The sequence below is a fragment of the Macaca fascicularis genome, chromosome 14 (assembly GCF_037993035.2).
Source record: "Macaca fascicularis isolate 582-1 chromosome 14, T2T-MFA8v1.1".
NCBI lineage: Eukaryota > Metazoa > Chordata > Mammalia > Primates > Cercopithecidae > Macaca > Macaca fascicularis.
The window spans coordinates 85,686,455-85,709,168 of record NC_088388.1 but is presented as its reverse complement, the minus strand read 5'-3'; the positions used below and the strand labels follow the sequence as shown (position 1 = coordinate 85,709,168).

Genomic DNA, 22,714 nt, shown 5'->3' with positions numbered 1-22,714 from the left:
CACCTGTCTGTCAGTAAGTCTCAGGGTTCACGATCCTTATGAAAGTGGCTGTCACTTCCCTCAGTTCACCCAACAACTATTTATAGTGCAACCACATACCAGGCAGTGAGCTCGGCAGTGAGGACACACAGGTTCACAGGCAAAGAGCCTCACCTCATGAAGCTTACATTCTAGACAGGAGACAGTCAGTAAACAATCAGAAAAACAGGTGCACTACTGACTGTTAAGTTCTCTAAAGAGAAAAACCCCTTCACTCTGTAGTTCCTAGTGCAGGCTGACATTGGATGGAATAGAGGAAAGGCCTTCGAGTTGACAACTTAGTGGAGAACTGAGAGGTGGGAATGAAGCAGTGGTTCGGAAGGCTTCAGGATGAGCCTTCCAAGGAGAGGCAAGAGCAAGTGCAAAGGCCCTGCAGTGGGAGGGAACCGAGTGGGGTGGAGACACAGGGAGGAGGAAGTATCGCCAGAGATCAGTGAGAAGGGAAGAGTAGAGTAGGGTAAGTTTGAAGAAGTTGGCAGGAGCCAGCTTATGGGAGATCTTGCAGGTCCCGAAAGTTTGGATTTTATTCCACACACAACAAAGGGTTTGCTTTAAAAGGAATTTCCTGACTACTGTGTGGAGAAAGTATAAAATTAAGTTTGGGGCTAGATGGACCCCAAGATCCCTGTCTGGCCCCAATAACCCATGGCAAGCTCCATGGGGTCCTCAGGAGTCCTCTTAGTAACTGTGGCTCCTATATCAACGATGCTCAATAGAAGTATCTGCAAAAACAGAAATGTTCTGTATCTGCATACAAGTGGCTCTTGAACTTGAAATGTGGCTCGTGTGACTGCAGAACTGGAATGTTAAATTTTATTCTATTTAATTTATTTACATTTGCATAGCCACACGTGGCGAATGGCTATTATATCATTGTATCGGACAGCACAAGGCAGCTCTGAGCACCGAATGCCTGAGGATTTCGACTCCAAATCCTGAAGGCACGCCCTTCCCCCAATGTTGGGAGAGTGCGAGGGTATGCTGACCCCTAAACGCAAACGCAAATCCCCCTCTGTGCATTTAGTCTTGCCAAGATGGAGAGTCTCAGGCGGGCCTTCTGAGCTGCTGCTTGTCACTGGGGACAACCACGTGCACGCAGTGCTGAGGCGCCCCACGCGCGTCCTCAGGGGAAGCCACGCACTGAGAACAAAGGTTGTAGGACCGCTCTTTCAGGAACGCACCAGCTCCGCGAGCTCGCGGCAGCCAGCGCGGTCCACCCATTGGCGGGAGCGGACTAACCGCCTGCTCCGCAGCGGGACCGCGTAGACCTCAGCTCCCAGAGCAGCGCAGGTGGGCCAGGGAAGGAGGGAACCCAGGCAAGCCACCACGCGGGATTGAGGGTTCGGGGACCCCTCGCCGCGCAGTCGCCTCTTTTTCACAGGGATGGGGGCGGGGGTGGCGCCGGCTGTCACCCGCACCGGATCTGCTTCCAGGGCTTGGTTTCGCTTTGTCTGGCTCTTGGCTAGGCCTGGCGCACCGCACGGAGCCGACCAGGTGGCAGCCGAGGAGTGGCGGGGGCTGGAGCCTTTAACCCTTTGGGAGCCCCTGCCCTCTCCCAGAAGGGGCGTCCCCGGATCAGGCCCGGTGCCCCGCAGCGCGCGTGGGTCCTGGCTAGCTGGAAGGAGGCCCTGACCTTGCTTTATCTCCCGTGCCAGGTCTGCACAAGGACCATGGGCGCCGCGCTGGGGACAGGCACGCGGCTGGCTCCCTGGCCGGGCCGGGCCTGCGGCGCCCTCCCGCGCTGGGCACCCTCCACGCCCGCCCAAGGCTGCCACTCCAAGCCCGGCCCGGCGCGCCCTGTGCCCCTGAAGAAGCGCGGATACGATGTCACCAGGAACCCTCATCTCAACAAGGTAATGGGCCCGAGGGCAGGACTGCCCGCGTTGCGGTCCCGTGGCTGCCGGAAAATTGCGCCCCGCCCCCTGGACCTGGAAAGGATCCTCCCGGGAGCCCTTCCAGCGGTTTTTCTGTTTTTGCCTTGCAGGGGCTTGTTGTGACTTGGTTTGGCTTTCTTGTCCCTCCTCTCCCTTTTATGCGCGGAGAGAGGCGACCAGTAATGCAGGGAGCCTGATTTCTTCTGCAATAACAACATAGACCAGGTTTAGATCCTCGCGGTCAGTCTGACCTGCGGTCAGCTCTCCGCTTGATGCTTACTAATTTTGCTGGTCTGGGGCAGTTCATTTAACCTACATGAGTCCAGGTTTCCTTATCTGTAAAAGAGATATAATTGTCTCAGGAATGTCGTGAGATCTAAAGAGAAAAAGGGAGTAGAAAATGGGGGTACCTTAGCACAGTGCCTGGTACCCAGTGGGAGAATAAATAAGGTTGTGATTATTATTCTGGGAAAAAAATTAATTTCAGAGAAAGGACGGAAAACTCTAGACTTACAGAAATTTTAGAGCTTGCAGGAGCATTAGAGATCCTAGTTTAAACCTCTTCTTTTACAAAAAACAAGACAAAGGAAACTTGCCCAAGGTCACCAGCTAGTTAGTTCTGGCTCTGCCACTGGAATCCAGATTTCCAATGCTTTGGTCAAGTTGAACCCACCGCTAGCCCTTTTGTATTTGTTTCTGGGAATAGAGTTTAGTATATTTGGTTTAGAGGATTGGGTGAGAGAAATAGAAGCAAGAGACTGAGATTTAAGTCCTGTCTTCCCCTACCTCCTCAAATTAACTCACACATCTCATTGAACTTATCTGAGGCTCAACTTTCTCCAGCCTAAAATAGATATGATAGACTCAACATTTCTATCTCATTTGGTTATTGTGACAATAAAATGAATCACTGAACTTGAAATCATATTTTAAACTGTATAAAGTGCTGAATAACAATTACTGCAAAATAAAAAATGTTTTATAATTGCTCTGATTCTGGATTGTGAAATTCAGGTGAGGAAATCTGTGTGGAAAATATGTTTTTGAGAAGTAGGAGCAACTATATAATGTGAAGTATTGTGATTGTTTCCTGCAGAATTAATAGAAGCAGCTAAGGAAAAAAAAAAATCAACCTCTATCACATTGGACTCCTGCTCTTTCCAAAAGAAACCTTAAATTTTTTGGACACTACCACTTTCCAAAGTGTTCAAGGTATTTGTTATCACCTTGAATTACTTCGCTAGTAAGCATTAGAAAATACAAACTGGCTTAAGCCCACAAAGGCTCCTTTAAAGAATCTAGAGGAAGGGTTGCAGGCAGGGCTTGAACCAGAAGCCCAGATGGCGTTGCTCAAGATGCAGATTCTCTCTGGCTCTCTACTCTGCCTCTGCAAGGTCAGCTTCATCCTCAAGCTCTATCCAGTGAAGTCTCTCACCTCGTTATTGCCACAGTCCTCCATCTCCTGTTCTCACTCCACATCATCCAGGAATAGAAAGATACTCTTTTCTGGTAGCTCTTGTGGAAGAGAAAAGACTCTTTCTCTGACGCCTCAGAAAGCGAATCCTTCTGCCTTATTGACTCTGATTAGACTCTCTTCCCAGTCCCCAACCAAAACCAATCACCAGTAATTAAAGCCAGTCAGAGCCCACCCCTGGAGTTAAAATAGGGTTTAAGGTAGGGCCACCCACACCATGGCTTGGAATAAAGGGAATATAGATCCTCACAGTAAATATGGATACTGTCAGCAGAAAGAGGAGGAATGGATGTGGAAAGCAAAACAATAAATTTCCACTACAGGTTCCAATCATTGTGAAAATAATTGCCTTAGAAGTACTGGCATGTTACTAACCAGCACTTATTGCTTTGTGAGTAGTTAAGAAAATGAAGGAAGATCTTTAAGTCTTTCTTTAAAACTTAGGTTTTGGTCCCCTGAAATCACTCTTGCCCCTGTCGTTTGCTTCTGATGTAAATTTTTTTCTCCCAAGTACTATAAATAAGCTGTTGATATGGTTTGGCTGTGTCTCCATCCAAATCTCAACTTGAATTGTAATCCCCATAATCCCCACGTGTTGTTGAAGGAACCCTGTAGGAGGTAATTGAATCTCAGGGGTGGTTTCCCCCATGCTGTTCTCGTGATAATGAGTGAGTTCTCCTGAGATCTGATGGTTTTATAAGTGCCTGGCACATTTCCCCTGCTGGCACTCATTCTCTCTCCTACCACCCTGTGAAGAGGTACCTTCCGCCAGGATTGTAAGTTTATTGAGACCTTTCCGGCCATGTGGAACTGTGAGTCGATCAAACCTCTTTCCTTATCAATTACCCAGTCTTGGGTATTTCTTCACAGCAGTATGAGAACAGACTAATACAGGTGTTATCCATAAATCTAGTGACCTGACCTTTCCATGATGTTAAACAACGTCTTTTATATATTCCTGAAGTCAGCTGATGCTTGTCTAGAATGAGAAGGGTATGTAGAAGGAGGCTGACAGCCTGTTGGCATCCCCTATTCACTTACCCTTTAGGGACAGAAGGGGAGCAACAGAGGGAGTACTTCCTGGAAGGTGCTGTGAGTGCCCTTCTCTTCCCACTGGAGTGCCACCCTCTGGCTGTTCTGTTTGTCTCCAGTGCTCAGAGAGTCTCCATGGAAGGCTTGAGCCTTGGTACTTTCCATCAGCCAGATGGGAAGATAGTGCTGAGGTTAAATCGAACAATGAGCTTATTACTGAGGAAGCAAAATGGAAGTGCAGTTTTGAAAGAGTCTTCAGTGCCATGCTTAGTGTTCAGGTCTGTGGGTGGATTTTTTTCTGTTAGAAGGAGAGCCCTTCCAGGCCAGGGAATGAGTTTCATCCACCTGTGTTTGGCATGGGGTAGTGCCTGAAAGATCCAGCAAGGGCATTAATATAAAAATTAACATTAAATTCTTGGAATGTGTTCACTAGATTTGCATCTCATTTCGACAGATTAGGAGTGGCATTTAAGTTGCAGCTGTATGACAGAGGGTGGTCAGGAGGTGGAATTCTCTGAGAGAAGAGGTGCCAACCAGGGCAAGCATTGCTGCTATTGTGTGTTCTCTGGGTTCTGGTACCAGCTCTGTCATGCTCTGGCTGCGGGATCTGTGATGAATCTCATAATCTCCTCTGTCCGTGTTATACTACTGCTTTAAGGATCATAGGAGACAGCCCCTGTGTGGTAGATATTAGGTGATAATGAGGATGATTTCCATAATTGGGGTAGGAAGGCCCCTCAGGGATGATCTAGTCTGGAATTGTTCAGACTGTAAGTTACAAACTATGAGACATGAAATTAGCTTAGTGGATCTACCAGCAATTTTCTTAAAAGAAATGTATTAGAATGAAATAGAAAAATAGCAAATGCACTGAAATTAATAAAGATGGATATTTTATCAGGTCAGCATGTAAAATGACTATTTTTACTGTGGATTGTAGTAACAAAAAGTTTTTGAAAATCATTGTTCTCATCCAACATTCTCATTTTCCAAAGAAAAGACAAGCCAAGGAGGAAGCCAAGCAACTCCACAGAGATTATCATTGGTCATAGAAGTGGACAGAGGCAACCTGCCTGCTGTATTTGAGTCTACTGAATAATGATGACAATTCACAACCACATAGACTGATTTAGGCATATTCCTGATGGTGACAGAACTGATACTAGATGATTCCAAACTCCCTCGAGGAGTCTAGACTTTCCAAATGATGCAAATTAACTACCCATGAGCTTCTATTTTCTTTTTAAGACTAATATTCTGCCTTTCTTCTAAAATTTATGTAATAACCTCTTCTATTGTCCATACGGATTTGGCAACAGAGTAAATCTTTGGTTATATGAGCCATCTTTTACTCGCATTAAATAGGCAACTATCAGCCCCATTTCACAGGGATACCTTCATAGGAAGATGCCATCCCCATTCTGTAAGTGTAGCAACGTGTTGATGGGCCATCAACATATTTCTGACCTCCATTTACCTATAGCATCTTTTAGGAAGAGCTGTCCTGTTCCCCACTTGCCAAACTAGATCTGAGTCCCCTCCTATTTTTCTTATCACACTGTTTCCTTCTGGCACTGAGCACACTACTAAAATGGCTTGTTGGTTTGTCTTCCACACTAGACCGTGAGGACAGAGACTCTGTCTTGTCATGTGGCATTCTCTCTGTCTGACTTGAAATGCTCAATAAACATTTGTTCTTTAAATGATTTCAGTCATGTCACGGCCCCTTTCCTCTCAACTTTATTAGTCTTAATGTCACTACTTTATAGCCCAAAGATCTTGCTGCCTAAATAAATGCCTACATATGGCCCATTTTGGAGGAAATGCACCCACTTGACTCTCATCTTCCCAGACTTCAGGTCATTTAACTGAAGGGGTGCGTTATTTCCCAGAACGCACCAATCTTCCCCCTTTGATCCGTGTGCCAGCAGTGATGTTTTTGCTATGAAATTCCACTGATCCTTCACCTGCTTCTCTGCAGTTTTTTGATCTCTTGAGCTTGATAGTCAGGGAAAGAATGAATGGAAAGTGTGCTTAGTGAAATCACTGTGATTATGGACCAGGACATTTCATGTAGTAGGGCCTCAGAGACTGCAAGGCACCATGGGTGATGGCCTTCCCAGGTGGACTTGATATATTTAGAGCAGTAAACCTGCAAAGGCTTGATGCACAGTGCTGCAGTGTTGGCTGTACATCTGAGACTGCACAGGTTTCAGCTGAATCCCTTCTGTATTCAATGATGATTTATTAGACTCCCACACAGCTAGGATTTGCCTTTGAATAAAGTATATGATTTTGTTCTCTGCTAGCTTAGAACTTGATCTTGTCTCCTTTGGATAAGGGGAGGTTGTTTTCATGGACTTTGGCTCATCAATCAATCAGGAGATGGTAAGTGGGTTGTATGGATAATTAGAAGTTTATTGGTGATGCTGTTTTTTGCCTGGAAGGCAGATTACATAATATATCTTCTTGAGACCTCAGCTTCAGGTATGATGTAGAATTGTGCCTCCCAGTTGAGAGAAGCAGCGGATTATTGGGTAAATATTAGCTCCATAAGTGGCAATTTACTCTAGATTTGAGCTTGTGCCATTAATGACTCCGGGCATTGAAGCTCAAATACTGTTCAGATATGTTGGAACAAACTAGCAGAGGCAGGTTGAAATTAAACTTTACTCTGTTGAATACTGTCCTAACTTCACAGGATTGGTAAGTATTGGTATTGGGGCTTTGTTTTTAGAACAGCTCAAAGAATGTTTATTACTTGCTACAGGTTAGGCAGTGACAACAATGTGAACCCCAGATACAGAGGCTTAAACAAGATAGAAGTATATTTCTGTTATGAACAAGTCTGGGCAAGCAATCGTGAGTTGATGTGTGGTTTGACTTTGTTTCTCTGCCATCCAGTATGCATTTTACATTTCAAAGTCCAGTATGACAGGTCTCACCTCTGCTATCAATTCCATGCAGAAGTCAATTGGGAAGGGGAAATCCCTTTTAAGGGCACAACTTGGAAGTTATAAATATCACTTCCACTTACATTCAGTTGGCCAGAAGTTTGTCATATGCCACATTTAGCTGCAAGAGAACACAGAAAATGTAATCTTTGGCTGGGCACCCATGTATTCAGCTAAACATTCTACATTATTAAATAAAGGGAAAATGGAAATTGAAGAAACTACCACAAAATGTTGATATGAAGCTTTCATTGTTTTACTCTGTCAATTTTACCCCAGCCTTTAAAAATTTGTTTCTCTATATCCCCACTACCATCACCCTTTTTCACTCCTTTGCCATCTCATATCTAGATTATGCAAGAACCTCTGAATCGATCTCCCAATTTCCAGTCTTCTTCAGTCTTCTCCTGTGTCTGTTAACCATATCTTGAGATGCTAAGATCTTGGTCCTATCCTTGACCATTCTTTCTTTGAGACCCCTTATGGAATCCACCAGAAAATCCTGTTGCTCTGTCTTCAGAGTAAATCTGGAATCCAGCCCCTGTTCATCATGGGTCCCCACTGATTGAAACCACCAGTATCTCTCTGCTTAATGCCTGCAGCAGCCTCCTGGCTGGTCTCCTTTCTTTCCCTTTAGCTCCTTTTATTTTCAACACAATGGCCACAGTGATTTTTTTTAAACTAAGTTTCAACATGTCACTCTTTCTTAAAACCTGGCCACATCCAAGTCTAAATGATGCCTTTCACATTGACGGTCTCTAACTTCATTTCTTGCTAATCTTCTCTGCCTCACTCACTACCCCAACCCCACTGGCCTCCTCAGTCAGTTGTGCTCCTACCCAGACTTTGCACTGGCTGGTCCTCCTTCCTAGAGCACACCACCCCTCCATAGCCACATAGTTAACTCCCTCCCTTTTTTAAGGTTTCTCATTTTCTCAATGGGAGCTGCTTTGACTGACACATGTCAAGTCATGAACAGTCCTTTCCACCTTCTTGCTCCCCCTACACATCCTACTTTCCCCCATGGTATTTGACACTTCCTCACATGCTGTCTGCTTACTTAGTATGTCTACTGCTTATTGTCCGTTCATTCCTACTGTGATTTAAGATCCACTTAGTCAGGGACTTTGTCTATTTGTTCATTGATATATCACAGGTACTTAGTTGGTGCTCATAAGCAGTTAGTGAATGAGTGAGTCATTCAAAGAGACGACTGCTGAGGCTCCCTCCTCTCATCTCTTCCCTTCACCCTTCCTTTTGCCAGAGCCCCTTCTTTCACCCTGGTGACTCTTGTCCCCCAATGCCCCCATCTGTGGTGCTGACATGCCCATCTGGAGTGTGTATACGTCTTACGTCAGCCCTTTGGGTGCCCAAAGGCCCACTACAGAATGAAGTGCTGGAGGAGCAGAGCACAGAGATGTTAACTCTATCTCCAGCTTTAAGCAGAGCCCAGGGAAGAAGGAGCTCCTATTCAGAAGACACAGGTGGTGCCTTGGAACCAGAGGTGGACAGGGACAATTCTCGAGCCTACGGAAACCACAAAAGGAGATGTTTAGGAAATAGACCAGAGGTAGGAGACCCCAGCATCTGTCAGCATCTCTAACTTCCTGGAACTCCCACCCTCCACTCTGAATCCTTGGAGACTTCATTCCCACTCAGAATTTCTGTATTTCCACTGTTCTGTAGGACCCCTATAAAAGTCAAAGGAAACCACTCAGAGCCTTTTCTCCTAGGGGTCCGAAAATCAAGGAAGTATGGAATGGGGTGCCAGGAACACAAGAGGGAGATTTGCTGTTCCTGGAACCTGAAGATGATACTCAGAAAGTGTTTTCTCATAGGCATGTTGTAAATAATTGAATCATCCTCCAGAGAAAGTATATCTTGTGTTAAGTAAGCATTTGTGTAATCATTATTAAGACTTTAGAAACATTGGCTTATGTTAATGAATGCTTAATTCAAATTGCAAAATACTGAGTGGAGTGTATACTCATGAATGTTATTGTAAAATGATAGAAATATTAAAGGGCTTGGAAGTAAATGTGTGAACATGATTGTGTTACGTCAGTGAGATTACGGGAGATTTATTTCCTCCTTATGTACTTATCCTTTAATGTTCCATTTTCTTTTCAATTTTAGGTTATAGTTTCTGTTGGGAATTGTTTCTAGAGCCAAGTAAATAATATTCAGACCAACTTTGGGAAACTGGCCCATCTGTAATATATACGTGGAGATCCCTCTGAAGTAGTCTCCTTTCAAGCTTTTATTATTAGTTATCTTCAAGAGGCAATAAAGTAATAACAAAATGTAATAACAAAATGTTAACAGAAGAGCCTGCTGCCTGTTCTAATAGCAATTGTAAACAGCAATATCTAGATTACATCAGCAGCAGCGCTGAAGGGCAAATCCCGTACAGAAATATGTGTTTTGCCCATCTTAAGTCAGTCTAAGTCTGGGCTCTATATATGGTATAATTTTGGACACTTTTTCAGGATCATTTCTAGTCTCCCTGTTTCCAATTTCTCTTGGCCTTTGTGGACTCTGAGGTTTATGACCTTATTTTGCTTCACATTTTTGTCATTTCTACCAAAGGTTTCTTTTATCATCTACTCTCTTCTTTCCAAATGTCAGTATTATAGTGAGAGGAGGGGGAAAGGCCTTTTGGTTTCTATGGCCATTGCAAAAGGATCTCTAATGTGCAGTACTTTTGTTTGCAAAGTCATGGATTACAGTGAGTTTCAAAAACCTTCACTTTGATGTGTAGAAAGTATATCGGGAAATCCTTTGGGGTGGTGTCCGACTGCCTCTCTGATGTAGAGCACAAAAGATGCTCTATGATTGTGATGAAAATGTGATGGATATCCTACAGTTGGGGGTGCCGAGGTCAGTGGTTAAAAGCATGCATTCATTTTGTATCTGAAAGGTTGCCATGCAGCCTGGTTAAAACACAATTCCTACCAAAAGGACACAGTAAAGAGTAAAATGCACCCAGTCATTTGAGGAGAGGGATTTTTGATGGAAAGATCCACAGCTTTTGAGAAACTTGAATAAGAGAAAGTCAGAGCTGCATTGGCTTTCTAAAAGTGATTCTTGAAAACTAGAGGGATTTTAGAAGATACAGTTGAATGATAAGCAACATGAGATTATTATTTTTTAAAAGCATCGTGTCTGGATTCTGTGTCGTCGTTTGGTAGTGAGCTACCTGAAGTCCATTACTTTATTGGTCCTGAAACATCTTCCCCTATGGTGTGGAATTCTGGAGAAGGCAGGCTCTGTTGATTCCTTTGTTTTGGTCTATTTTGCTTTGCTCTTTTAGAAAACTGAAGGAGGGAGTCCACATCTCTACAAATTGGCATAGCTTCTGAATTATAAGGCTGCCCAGGGACTTCCCCAACAGGAGAGGGATTGCCAAGTGTACAGTGGAGCTAGGGTTCCAATGAAAATAGACATTCTCCATTCCTCTTTCTCTGGTTTTGACAGAGGTGTTGAAGATTCCAATCCAGATTCCTATTATACTGAGTTTTCTTTGGTAACATTATGGAGGGAAGTCAAGTAATAACAGCTAATGTTTTTAGGTCATACATTGTGCCAGGAATTGTTCTAAGCAGTTTATATATGTTAACCCATTTAATACAATACTACAACATTTTGAGGTAGACACTGTTATTATATTATTCCCGTTTAAAATTTTATTTCCATTTTTACTTTTTTAGAGACAGGGTCTTGCTCTGTCACCCAGGCTGGAGTGCAGTGGCACAATCACAGTTCACTGCAGCCTCGAACTCTTGGGCTCAAGCGACCCTCCCACCTCAGCCACCCAAGTAGCTGGGACTGCAGGGGCAAGCTACCATGCTCAGCTAATTTTAAAAAATTAATTTTTTGTAGAGACAAGGTCTCGTTATATTGGCCAGGCTGGTCTTGAACTCCTGGCCTCAAGTGATCCTCCCACCTCAGCCCTCAGACACTGTTATTGTTCTTATATTACAGACGAGAAAACTGAGGCATAAGGTTAGCTAACTTGTCCTAGGTCATACAACTCATAGTGGCAGAACTGAGTCTTGAACCCAGGCCATCTGATTTTAGGGCGCATCCCTAGGCTGCACTAGCACTTCTAGTGTGCAGGTTCCCTCTGGCTTGGGACTAGTGCATGAAGTCTGATGTGCTGTGGTCTTTCCAGAGAAATACCTAGGGTATTCCCTGCTCCCTACTGTGGGCTTCTGACTAGCTTTTTTCACTTCCACTGGCTCTGTTAGAATTGTAGATTCTTAGAGCTGGAGAGAACTTTAAAGATCACTGGATAACTTTTTCTCACCCTCTAAATTTGTGTAATTCTCCCAAGACTCATTTGTTTGTTTAATTTATTCAATAGTTATTTTCTGAGTTCCTGTTTAGTTTTAGGCAGTGGAGACACTGTGGTCAATATAATACAATTCTCTGCCTTGAAGGAGCTTATAGTGTAGGAAGGGTACGGGTGAGGACCAGTTAGTAAGGGGCAGTTCTAATTCAGCGGGTAGATGTAACAAGAGGTGCATTCATACAAGGACTATGGAAGCATGGAAGAGAGGGGCAGAAACACTTTCAATGGCAGTGTTGGCAAAGCTGACACCCATGGAAGTGTCAGAGGTGGTAGATGAAGATGGTGGAGGAGAAGCTATTTAGGTCAGATCATGAGAGAGAATGGCATTGTCTCTGAGTATAGTCACCCATTACTTTTGTAGCTGAATGTGCAGAAATTGAGCAATAGACATGTACCCTGTAAGAGACCTCATCTTCAGAGAACTGAATAATATGACATTTCTAATTCTACAAATAGAATTAAAGCCATCTCTCCAGTACTTTGACATGCTCTTTGGTCTTGTTCTTTCCTTCACTTTTATGTTGTACAATGCCTGGGTGCCCCATCTACACTGGGTCCACTTAAAAACTTTGGCATGCTTCAGGGTTCGGCATCTCCAGGGTCACCTCCGCTATGATGGCCTCCTCAATAATGCCACATGGAAGTGACTCATTCATCCTCTACATTCCTTTGACATTTAGCATTTGTAGTAGTCATGGCTCTTTCCACATTTGGCCTCAGTGTACACTTATTAGCACATGTATCGCCGTCAGGTGCATGTGTTTTCTTCAGATCCAGGATACTGTCTTGGGCATCTCATAGCCAGCATGCAATGTCTTCCTCATAGTATAACCTCAATAAAAATTAGTTACATGAATTACTTCTACATCCCCTTCTCCTTGATGTATCAGAAACTATGTGGTGAAGACTGATGATACACCAGCCCCATCTGTCAGCTGTTTTGAAAAGATGGTGAAAATCTTGACCTGACACTTTTAGATCACTCCATAGGGCTCGGAGAATTCTGAAAGCCACAAAAATCTTTTGTTTTATCATACAAATTTTGGAGATACATTTCTTTAAGAGAGTTTTCTGCTCTGATGCTACGCCAGGTGCACTTCGTCTAAAGAATAGAATCTTTGTGATGAGATTATCAATTCTCATCCTTGGGCTGCTTTAAAGACGTTAAATTTAGACCTGTTGTAACTTGCAACAGGTTAGAGGATTTGGGGAGGAAAGGAAAGTAGTCAGCTAGAATCAATTTTGTGTGACCCCCTCAAGGGGCATAGCTGTGACCAGGCATTAGGCAGCAGAGCTCACTGGCTAAAAATCGAGGGATTTCGAGTCAGAAAAATCCAAGATTCCAATCCCAGCCCTGCCATTCACTAGATATGGTTTATTTCTCTGAACCTCCATTTCCTTGTTCGTGAAAGGGATGACAGTAAAACATATCTACTTGACAAGTTGCTATAATGATTAAGTGAAGTAATGTGTGTAAAGCAGATGGTAAGTGTCCAATTAGTTCTTGATTAATCCACATCCTAAAGCTTCTGTTCCATTCCTAACACATTGTGAAGCCCTGTGTGGGCTGCAGAAGTCACAGATGTGATAGAGTTTAGATCTGCTACATGCCCCCTGAGAACATCCAGTCCAGAAGGAGAGGGAAAGACTGAAGGATCAAACTCATTCTCCATGGCCATGGGCTACATCTAATTTTGGCAGACTTGATGGAGAGGAGTGAGTCAGAAGAGGCAGACTGGGTGGAGACTTCAGTGATGATTTCCCAGTACTGGATAGAGCTTAAGCCTGGATAATCCAGACATTTGCCTGAGAGAAGCCTAAATTAAAATGTCACTAGCAGCAGAAATTCAAGTGTCATTTAAAGAGCTAGTAGTTTTGGAAGTTGAAGCTGGTGTTGAGGATAGTGGATATCATCAGTAGTCTCAGGATTTTGTCCCAGCATTTTGGCACATTCTAACCAATGTTTAAAAACTAACTTTAAAAAAATAGATCCAGCTAAATGTGGATCCATCTATCGATCCATCCATCCATCCATCCATTCAGCTATCATCTATGTCTCTATCTACTTATCTGCCTGTCACTATTATAATGCTTCCAGTCTCTTGAGATTCTGACAGTGAGAGAGCAAGTTAAGAGAATGTCTATTATGGTAATTTAGGATAAAAGTTAAAATGTTGTTTCATAGCCAGCTAAATAGGGCATGGCTGGGCCAACTTCACCCAGCTAGCAGTTAGATTGGGCAGGAAGTTTTAAGATAGTCTCCATCCACACTGCTACGGGTAGTTAATAAATACTTGCATACGCAGCATGAACCAAACTTTTCTCCTCTGTTGGAACACAAGATGATCATCCCCCCAGAAGACAAAACGGTCATCTTGACTAGGCTTTAGGCTTTGGGCAGATAATATCCTAGCATTTTATCACTATTCTACATAAGTTTTCAGAGGCCCTGAGGGGTTGATGTCCTGTCCAGGAAGTAAGTGGTAGAGGGTAACTCCCTCCTTGAGTGATGTCTGTCTCTTATATCTATCATCTTTGAAAGGTAGCTCTTTGCCTGCCATCCTGAAATAGGGTCTTGAAACAGCCTCAGTCAACTTAGGCAGAGGGCTTTTGAGTCTCTCCATAGAAAAACTTGAATATTAAACAATGCAGATGAAGTGCTTTAATATTAAACAATGTTGTATGTTGCAAACCTAAGCGTCTGTTGAGGTAGCTCCTGCTGTCACTCTTGTGTGTCCATTTGTGATGACTGTATGAGTTCCCAGTTACCACCCTCCTTTTGAATTTTATGTATTTCTTTGCAGTAACATGATCTTGAAAACATTCCACAAACTGACAGAAAGCTTAGCCCTCATGTCATACTCTCCTTTCTTATCTCTTTTATTTTTGGTCTATTCTAGGCAGTAGGTATTTGTTTTGACTGGTAAAATCACTTGAGGTCACAAGGACAGTGAATAGCAATGCAGTTGCTGTTGATGAAACAGGAGTAGGGATGGTTGGTGTAGAGAAAAACCTATTAATAGCCATTTTTAGAAACAGACTTTTAAATCCACCCATCAGAGCTGAATGATTTCCCCCGTTCTCAGACTCCCAGAGCTGGCAGCAGTTTCTCCTAACATCTGAGAAGCCTCGGGAGATGCCTAGCCATGCTTATGGGAGGTGATGACATGGGTGCCAGTGGGGCAGCTGGCCAGGTGGTGCCAGGAGCGAGGGCCTGCCAAGCAGAGGGGCAGTCCTGCCTCTGGTAACTGGCCTTGACTGCAGGACTGGAGGGCCCAAGCTGCTCTCTTGTTGACTGAGCTATTCAGTGTTCTGTGATCTACTACTGTCAACTGGACAAAGAGTCAGCTGCCTCCTCTGGGGGCTCAAAATTACTGGCACAATCACATTAAAAATAACAATCACTTATATAATGTCTACTGTGCCAGTTACTCTTATAGGTATGTTACATATATTATTTCCAAGCAGAGGAAAAATTGCAGGCCGGGTGCGGTGGCTCACGCCTATAATCCAAGCATTTTGGGAGGCCGAGGTGGGTGGATCACTTGAGCTCTGGAGTTAGAGACCAGGCTGGACAACATGATGAAACTCCATCTCTACTAAAAATACAAAAATTAGTTGAGCCGGTGGAGCATGCCTGTAATCCTAGCTACTCAGGTGGCTGACGCAGGAGAATCACTTGAACTTGGGAGGCGGAGGTTGCAGTAAGCCAAGATCGCGCCACTGCACTCCAGCCTGGGCAAAAACATGAGACTCTGTCTCAAAAATTTAAAAAAAGATTTGTAAGGAAGGTAAATTTTGCCAGCGTCTCTCCCATCTCCTGTTTTCATGGCCTCTTCTTCCTTATAGACTGCCTCATATATGAGGCATATCCTGAGGTTCTTCATGGTACCCCTAAGATGCCGAGGGTTGCCAACCTAAGACCTATTCATCTTACATTATTCTGCTTCCTGTCCTAGAACTCATGTCTTCTTTACTTTCACCCCTGAATCCTTGTCCATCCAATCATCCAACCAATGTTTATTGAGCACCTGCTATCTTCTAGGTGCTGTGAGGTATCGAGAATAACATCATAAGCTTGCCAGCTATGATTCTTCTTATTGTTCAGTGTACAATCTAGTGAGAAAGACAGATAATAAATAAGTGAACAAACAACATTATAAAATGGTTATTATTATTTTTTCCAAAGGAAAATGGTACTTCAGGAGTCTTTCTTCTAGTTTGACCACAAGTTAATACTGTGGCCAGCATGTAATTGGGAACTGCAGATCGGCATTATCTTTTTTTATTATTATTTTTATTATTATTATTATTCTGAAGTTCTGGGATACGTGTGCAGAATGTGCAGTTTTGTTACATAGGTATACATGTGCCATGGTGGTTTGCTGCACCCATCAACCCATCATCTACATTAGGTATTTCTCCTAATGCTATCCCTCCCCTTGCTCCCACCCCCCACTGACAGGCCCCAATGTGTGATATTCCCCTCCTTGTGTCCATGTGTCCTCATTGTTCAACTCTCACTTATGAGTGAGAACATGCGGTGTTTGGTTTTCTGTTCCTGTGTTAGTTTGCTGAGAATGATGACTTCCAGCTTCATCCATGTCCCTGCAAATAACATGAATTCATTCTTTTTATGGCTCATAGTATTCAATGGTGTGTATGTGCCATATTTTCTTTATCCAACCTATCATTGATGGGCATTTGGGTTGGTTCCAAGTCTTTGCTATTGTGAATAGTGCTGCAATAAACATAGTTTGCATGTGTCTTTATAGCAGAATGATTTATAATCCTTTGGGTATATACCCAGTAATGGCATGGATGGGTCAAATGGTATTTCTAATTCTAGATCCTTGAGGAATCCCACACTGTCTTCCACAATGGTTGAATTAATTTACACTCCCACCAACAGTGTAAAAGTATTCCTTTTTCTCCACATCCTCTCCAGCATCTGTTGTTTCCTGACTTTTTAATGATCACTATTCTAACTGGCATGAGACGATATTTTAGTTTTGATTTACATTTCTCTAACGACCAGTGATGATAAGGTTTTTTTTCATATGTTTATTGGCTGCATTAATGTCTTCTTCTGAGAAGTGTTTGTTGATATCCTTTGCCCACTTTTTGATGGGGTTGTTTTTTCCTTGTAAATTTGTTTAACTTCCTTGTAGATGCTAGATATTAGCCCTTTGTCAGATTGATAGATTGCAAAAATTTTCTCCCATTCTGTAGGATGTCTGTTCACTCTGATGGTAGTTTCTTTTGCTGTGCAGAAGCTCTTTAGTTTAATTAGATCCCATTTGTCAATTTTGGCTTTTGTTGCCATTGCTTTTGGTGCTTTAGTCATGAAGTCTTTGCCCATACATATGTCCTGAATGGTATTGCCTAGGTTTTCTTCTAGGGTTTTTATGGTTTTAGTCTTATGTTTAAATATTTAATCCATCTTGAGTTAATTTTTGTATAAGATATAAGGAAGGGATCCAGTTTCAGTTTTCTGCATATGGCTACCCAGTTTCCCCAACACCATTTATTAAATAGGGAATCCTTTCCCCATTGCTTGTTTTCGTCAAGTTTGTCAAAGATCAGATAGTTGTAGATGTGTGGTATTATTTCTGAGGTCTCTGTTCTGTTCCATTGGTCTATATCTCTGTTTTGGTACCAGTACCAAGCTGTTTTGGTTACTGTAGCCTTGTAGTGTAGCTTGAAGTCAGGTAGCATAATACCTCCAACTTTGTTCTTTTTGCTTGGGATTGTCTTGGCTATGTGGGCTCTTTTCTGGTTCCATATGAAATTTAAAGTAGTTTTTTTCTAATTCTGTGAAGAAAGTCACTGGTAGTTTGATGGGGATAGCATTGAATCTATAAATTACTTTGGGCAGTATGGCCGTTTTCACAACATTGATTGTTCCTATCCAGGAGCATGGAATGTTTTTCAATTTGTTTGTGTCTTCTCTTATTTCCTTTTTTTTTTTTTTTTTTTTTTTTTTGAGACGGAGTCTCGCGCTGTGTCACCCAGGCTGGAGAGCAGTGGCGCGATCTCGGCTCACTGCAAGCTCCGCCTCCCAGGTTCACGCCATTCTCCTGCCTCAGCCTCGGAGTAGCTGGGACTACAGGCGCCCGCCACCACGCCCGGCTAGTTTTTTTTTTTTGTATTTTTAGTAGAGACGGGGTTTCACCATGTTAGCCAGGATGGTCTTGATCTCCTGACCTCGTGATCCACCCGCCTCGGCCTCCCAAAGTGCTGGGATTACAGGCTTGAGCCACCGCGCCCGGCCTCTTATTTCCTTAAGCAGTGGTTTGTAGTTCTCCTTGAAGGAGTCCTTCACATCCCTTGTAAGTTGTATTTGTAGATATTTTATTCCCTTTGTAGGAACAGTCAATGGGAGTTCACTCATTATTTGGCTCTCTGTCTATTATTGGTGTATATGAATGCTTGTGATTTTTGCACATTGATTTTGTATCCAGAGACTTTGCTGAAGTTGCTTATTAGCTTAAGGAGTTTTTGGGTTGAGATGATGAGGTTTTCTAAATATACAATCATGTCATCGGTAAACAGAGACAATTTGACTTCCTCTCTTCCTATTTGAATACACTTTATTTCTTTTTCTTGCCAGATTGCCCTGGCCAGAACTTTCAATATTATGTTGAATAGGAGTGGTGAGAGAGGACATCCTTGTCTTGTGCCAGTTTTCAAAGGAAATGATTCCAGCTTTTGCCCATTCAGTATGATATTGGCTATGGGTTTGTCATAAGTAACTCATTATTTTGAGATATGTTCCATCAATACATAGTTTATGGAGTGTTTTTAGTATGAAAGATGTGTTGAATTTTATCAAAGGCCTTTTCTGCATCTATTGAGATAATCATGTGGTTTTTGTCTTTGGTTCTGTTTATGTGATGAATAACTTATTGATTTGTGTATGTTGAACCAGGCTTGCATCCCAGGGATGAAGCCGACTTGATGGTGGTGGATAAGCTTTTTAGTGTGCTGCTAGATTCAGTTTGCCAGTATTTAATTAAGAATTTTCGCATCGATGTTCTTCAGGGATATTGGCCCGAAATTTTCTTTTTTTGTTGTGTCTCTGCCAGGTTTTGGTATCACAATGATGCTGGCCTCATGAAAACAGTTAGGGCAGAGTCCTTCTTTTTCTGTTGCTTGGAATCATTTTAGAAGCAATGGTACCAGCTCCTCTTAGAATTTGGCTGTGAATCTGTCTGGTCCTGGGCTTTTCTTGGTTGGTATGCTATTAATTACTGTCTCAATTTCAGAACTTGTTATTGGTCTAATCAGGGATTCAACTTCTACCTGGTTATTGGTCTAATCATTGATTTGACTTCTGGGAGGGCATATGTGTCCAGGAATTTATTCTTTTTTTTTCTGGATTTTCTAGTTTATATGCATAAAGGTGTTTATAGTATTCCCTGATGGTAGTTTATATTTCTGTGGGATCAGTAGTGATATCTCCTTTATCATTTTTTTGTTGTGTCTATTTGAGTCTTCTCTCTTTTCTTCTTTATTAATCTAGCTAGTAGTCCATCTATTTTGCTAATCTTTTCAAAGAGCTAGTTCCTGGATTCATTGATTTTTTTTTTTTTTTTTTTGAAAGGTTTTTCTTGTCTCTATCTCCTTCAGTTCTGCTCTTATCTTAGTTATTTCTTGTCTTCTGCTAGCTTTTGAATTTGTTTGCTTTTGCTTCTCTAGGTCTTTATATTGTGATTTTAGGGTATCGATTTGAGATCTTTCCAGCTTTCTGATGTGGGCATTTAGTGCTATACATTTTCCTCTTAACACTGCTTTAGCTGTGTCCCATAGATTCTGGTATGTTATGTCTTTGTTCTCACTGGTTTCAAAGAACTTCCTGATTTCTGCCTTAGTTCCGTTATTTACCCAGTAGTCATTCAGGAGTACATTGTTCTGTTTCCACGTAGTTCTGTGGTTTGGACTGAGTTTCTTAATCCTAAGTTCTAATTTGATTGCATTGTGGTCTGAGAGACAGTTTGTTATTATTTCCATTCTGATGCATTTGCTGAGGAGTGTTTTACTTCCAATTATGTGGTCAATTTTAGAATAAGTGCAATGTGGTTCTGAGAAGAATGTATATTCTGTTGATTTGGGGTGGAGAGTTCTGTAGATGTCTATTAGGTCTGCTTGGTCCAGAGCTGAGTTCAAGTCCTGAATATCCTTGTTAATTTTATGTCTTGTTGATCTGTCTAATATTGACAGTGGGGTGCCAAAGTCTCCCACTATTATTGTGTGGGAATCTAAGTCTCTTTGTAGGTCTCTAAGAACTTGCTTTATGAATCTGGGTGCTCCTGTACTGGGTACGTATATATTTAGGATAGTTAGCTCTTCTTGTTGCATTGATCCATTTACCATTATTCAATGCCCTTCTTTGTCTTTTTTGATCTTTGTTGGTTTAAAGTCTGTTTTATCAGAGGCTAGGATTGCAATCCTTACTTTCTTTTGCTTTGCACTTGCTTGATAAATCTTCCTCCATCCCTTTATTTTGAGCCTATGTGTGTCTTTGCATGTGAGATGGGTTCTCCTGAATACAGCACACCAATGGGTCTTGACTCTTTATCCAATTTGCCAGTCTGTGTCTTTTAATTGGGGCATTTAGCTCATTTACATTTAAAGTTAATATTGTTATGTGTGAATCTGATCCTGTCATTATGATGCTAGCTGATTATTTTGCCCATTAGTTGATGCAGTTTCTTCATAGTGTCAATGGTCTTTACATTTTGGTATGTTTTTGCAGGGGCTGGTACCAGTTTTTCCTTTCTGTATTTAATGCTTCCTTCAGGAGCTCTTGTAAGGCAAGCCTGGTAGTGACAAAATCCCTCAGCATTTGTTTGTCTATAAAGGATTTTATTTCTCCCTCACTTATGAACCTTGGTTGGCTAGATATGAAATTCTTTTTTTTTATTTTTTTATTTATTTTTATTTTTTATTATTATTATACTTTAAGTTCTAGCCAGGGGAACTGAGATAGATATGAAATTCTGAGTTGAGAATTCTTTTCTTTAAGAATGTTGAATGTTGGCCCTCACTATCTTTTGACTTGCAGGGTTTCTGCAGAGAGATCCACTGTTAGTCTGATGGGCTTCCCTTTATGAGTAACTCTACCTTTCTCTCTGGCTGCCCTTAACATTTTTTCCTTGATTTCAACCTTGGTGAATCTGATGATTATGTGTCTTGGGGTTGCTGTTCTCGAGGATTATCTCTGTGGTGTTCTCTGTATTTCCGAATTTGAATGTTGGCCTGTCTTTCTAAGTTGGGGAAGTTCTCCTGGATAATATCCTGAAGTGTGTTTTCCAACTTGGTTCCATTCTCCTCGTCACTTTCAGGTACGCCGATTGTAGGTTTAGTCTCTTCACATAGTCCTATATTTCTTGGAGGTTTTGTTCATTCTTTTTCATTTTTTTTTCTCTAATCTTGTCTTCATGCTTTGTTTTATTAAGTTAATCTACAGTCTCTGATATCTTTTCTCCCACTTGATTGATTTCACTATTGATACTTGTGTATGTTTCATGAAATTCTCGTGCTGTGTTTTTCAGCTCCATTAGGTCATTTATATTCTTCTGTAAACTGGTTATTCTAGTTAGCAGTTCCTGTAACCTTTTATCAAGGTTCTTAGCTTCCTCGCATTAGGTTAGAACATGCGCCTTTAGCTTGGAGGAGTTTGTTATTACCCACCTTCTGAAGCCTACTTCTGTCAATTCATCAAACTCATTCTCTGTCCAGTTTTGTTCCCTTGCTGGCAAGGAGTTGTGATCTTTTTGAGGAGAAGCAGCATTCCGGTTTTTGGAATTTTCAGCCTTTTTGCCCTGGTTTTTCCTCATTTTTGTGGATTTGTCTACCTTTGGTCTTTGATTTTGGTGACCTTCAGATGGGGTTTTTGAGTGGTTGTCCTTTTTGTTGATGTTGATGCTATTGCTTCTTGTTTGTTAGTTTTCCTTCTAACAGTCAGGCCCCTCTTCTTCAGGTCTGCTGGAGTTTCCTGGAGGGCCACTCCAGACCCTGTTTGCCTGGGTATCACTAGCAGAGGCTGCAGAACAGCAAAGATTGCTGCCTGTTCTTCCTCTGGAAGCTTCGTCACAGAGGGACACCTCCCAGATGCCAGCTGGTGCTCTCCTGTATGAGGTGTCTGTTGACCCCTGCTGGAAGGTGTCTGTTGACCCCTGCTGGAAGGTGTCTCTCCATCAGGAGGCATGGGGGTCAGGGACCCACTTGAGGAGGCAGCCTGTCCCTTAGCAGAGCTGGAGCGCTGTGCTGGGAGGTCTGCTGCTCTCTTCAGAGCCAGCAGGCAGGAACATTAAATCTTCTGAAGTTGCACCCACAGCCACACTTTCCTTCAGATGCTCTGTCCCAGGGAGATGGAAGTTTTATCTATAAGCCCCTGACTGGGGCTGCTGACTTTTTCTCAGAGATGCCCTGCCCAGAGGGGAGAAATCTGGAGAGTCTGGCTACAGTGAGCTGTGGTGGCTTTGTTTACACTGTGAGGGGAAAACAGCCTACTCAAGCCTCAGTAATAGTGGACACCCCTCCCCCCACCAAGCTGGAGTGTCCCAGGTTGACTTCAGACTGCTGTGCTGGCAGTGAGAATTTCAAGCCAGTGAATCTTAGCTTGCTGGGTTCCATGGGGGTGGGATCCGCTGAGCTAGACCACTTGGCTCCCTGGCTTCAACCCCCTTTCCAGGGCAGTGAACAGTTCTGTATCGCTGGCGTTCCAGGCACCACTAGGTTACAAAAAAAAAAAAAAAAAAAGAAAGAAAGAAAAATAATCCTGCAGCTAGCTTGGTGTCTGCCCAAATGGCCACCTGGCTTTGTGCTTGAAACCCAGGGCCCTGGTGGTGTAGACACCTGAGAGAATCTCCTGGTCTGTGGGTTGTGAAGACAGTGGGAAAAGCGTAGTATCTGGGCCACATACCTTCATCCATCATGGCACAGTCCCTCATGGCTTCCCTTGGCTAGGGGAGGGATTTCC

At 42.7% G+C, this 22,714-nt stretch overlaps 1 protein-coding gene across 18 annotated transcripts in view; it reads left to right on the top strand.

The window, feature by feature from the left end:
- The first annotated feature begins 1,187 nt into the window (after positions 1 to 1,187).
- The window catches only part of ME3 (malic enzyme 3), a 321,404-nt gene continuing 299,877 nt past the window's right edge, over positions 1,188 to 22,714 (top strand). For 12 of the 18 annotated variants that reach the window (XR_012423600.1, XR_012423598.1, XR_012423596.1 and 9 more), the window contains exons 1-2: positions 1,188 to 1,329; positions 1,695 to 1,892. Coding sequence is in view for 8 of the 18 variants with exons in the window: in XM_074015035.1 (XP_073871136.1) it covers positions 1,710 to 1,892 (183 nt within the window). In the remaining 10 variants the exon portion in view is untranslated. Of the gene's footprint in view, positions 1,356 to 1,509; positions 1,893 to 22,714 lie in introns of those variants that run through there. The other 6 variants (XR_012423601.1, XR_012423593.1, XM_074015033.1 and 3 more) reach the window with 2 other exon arrangements.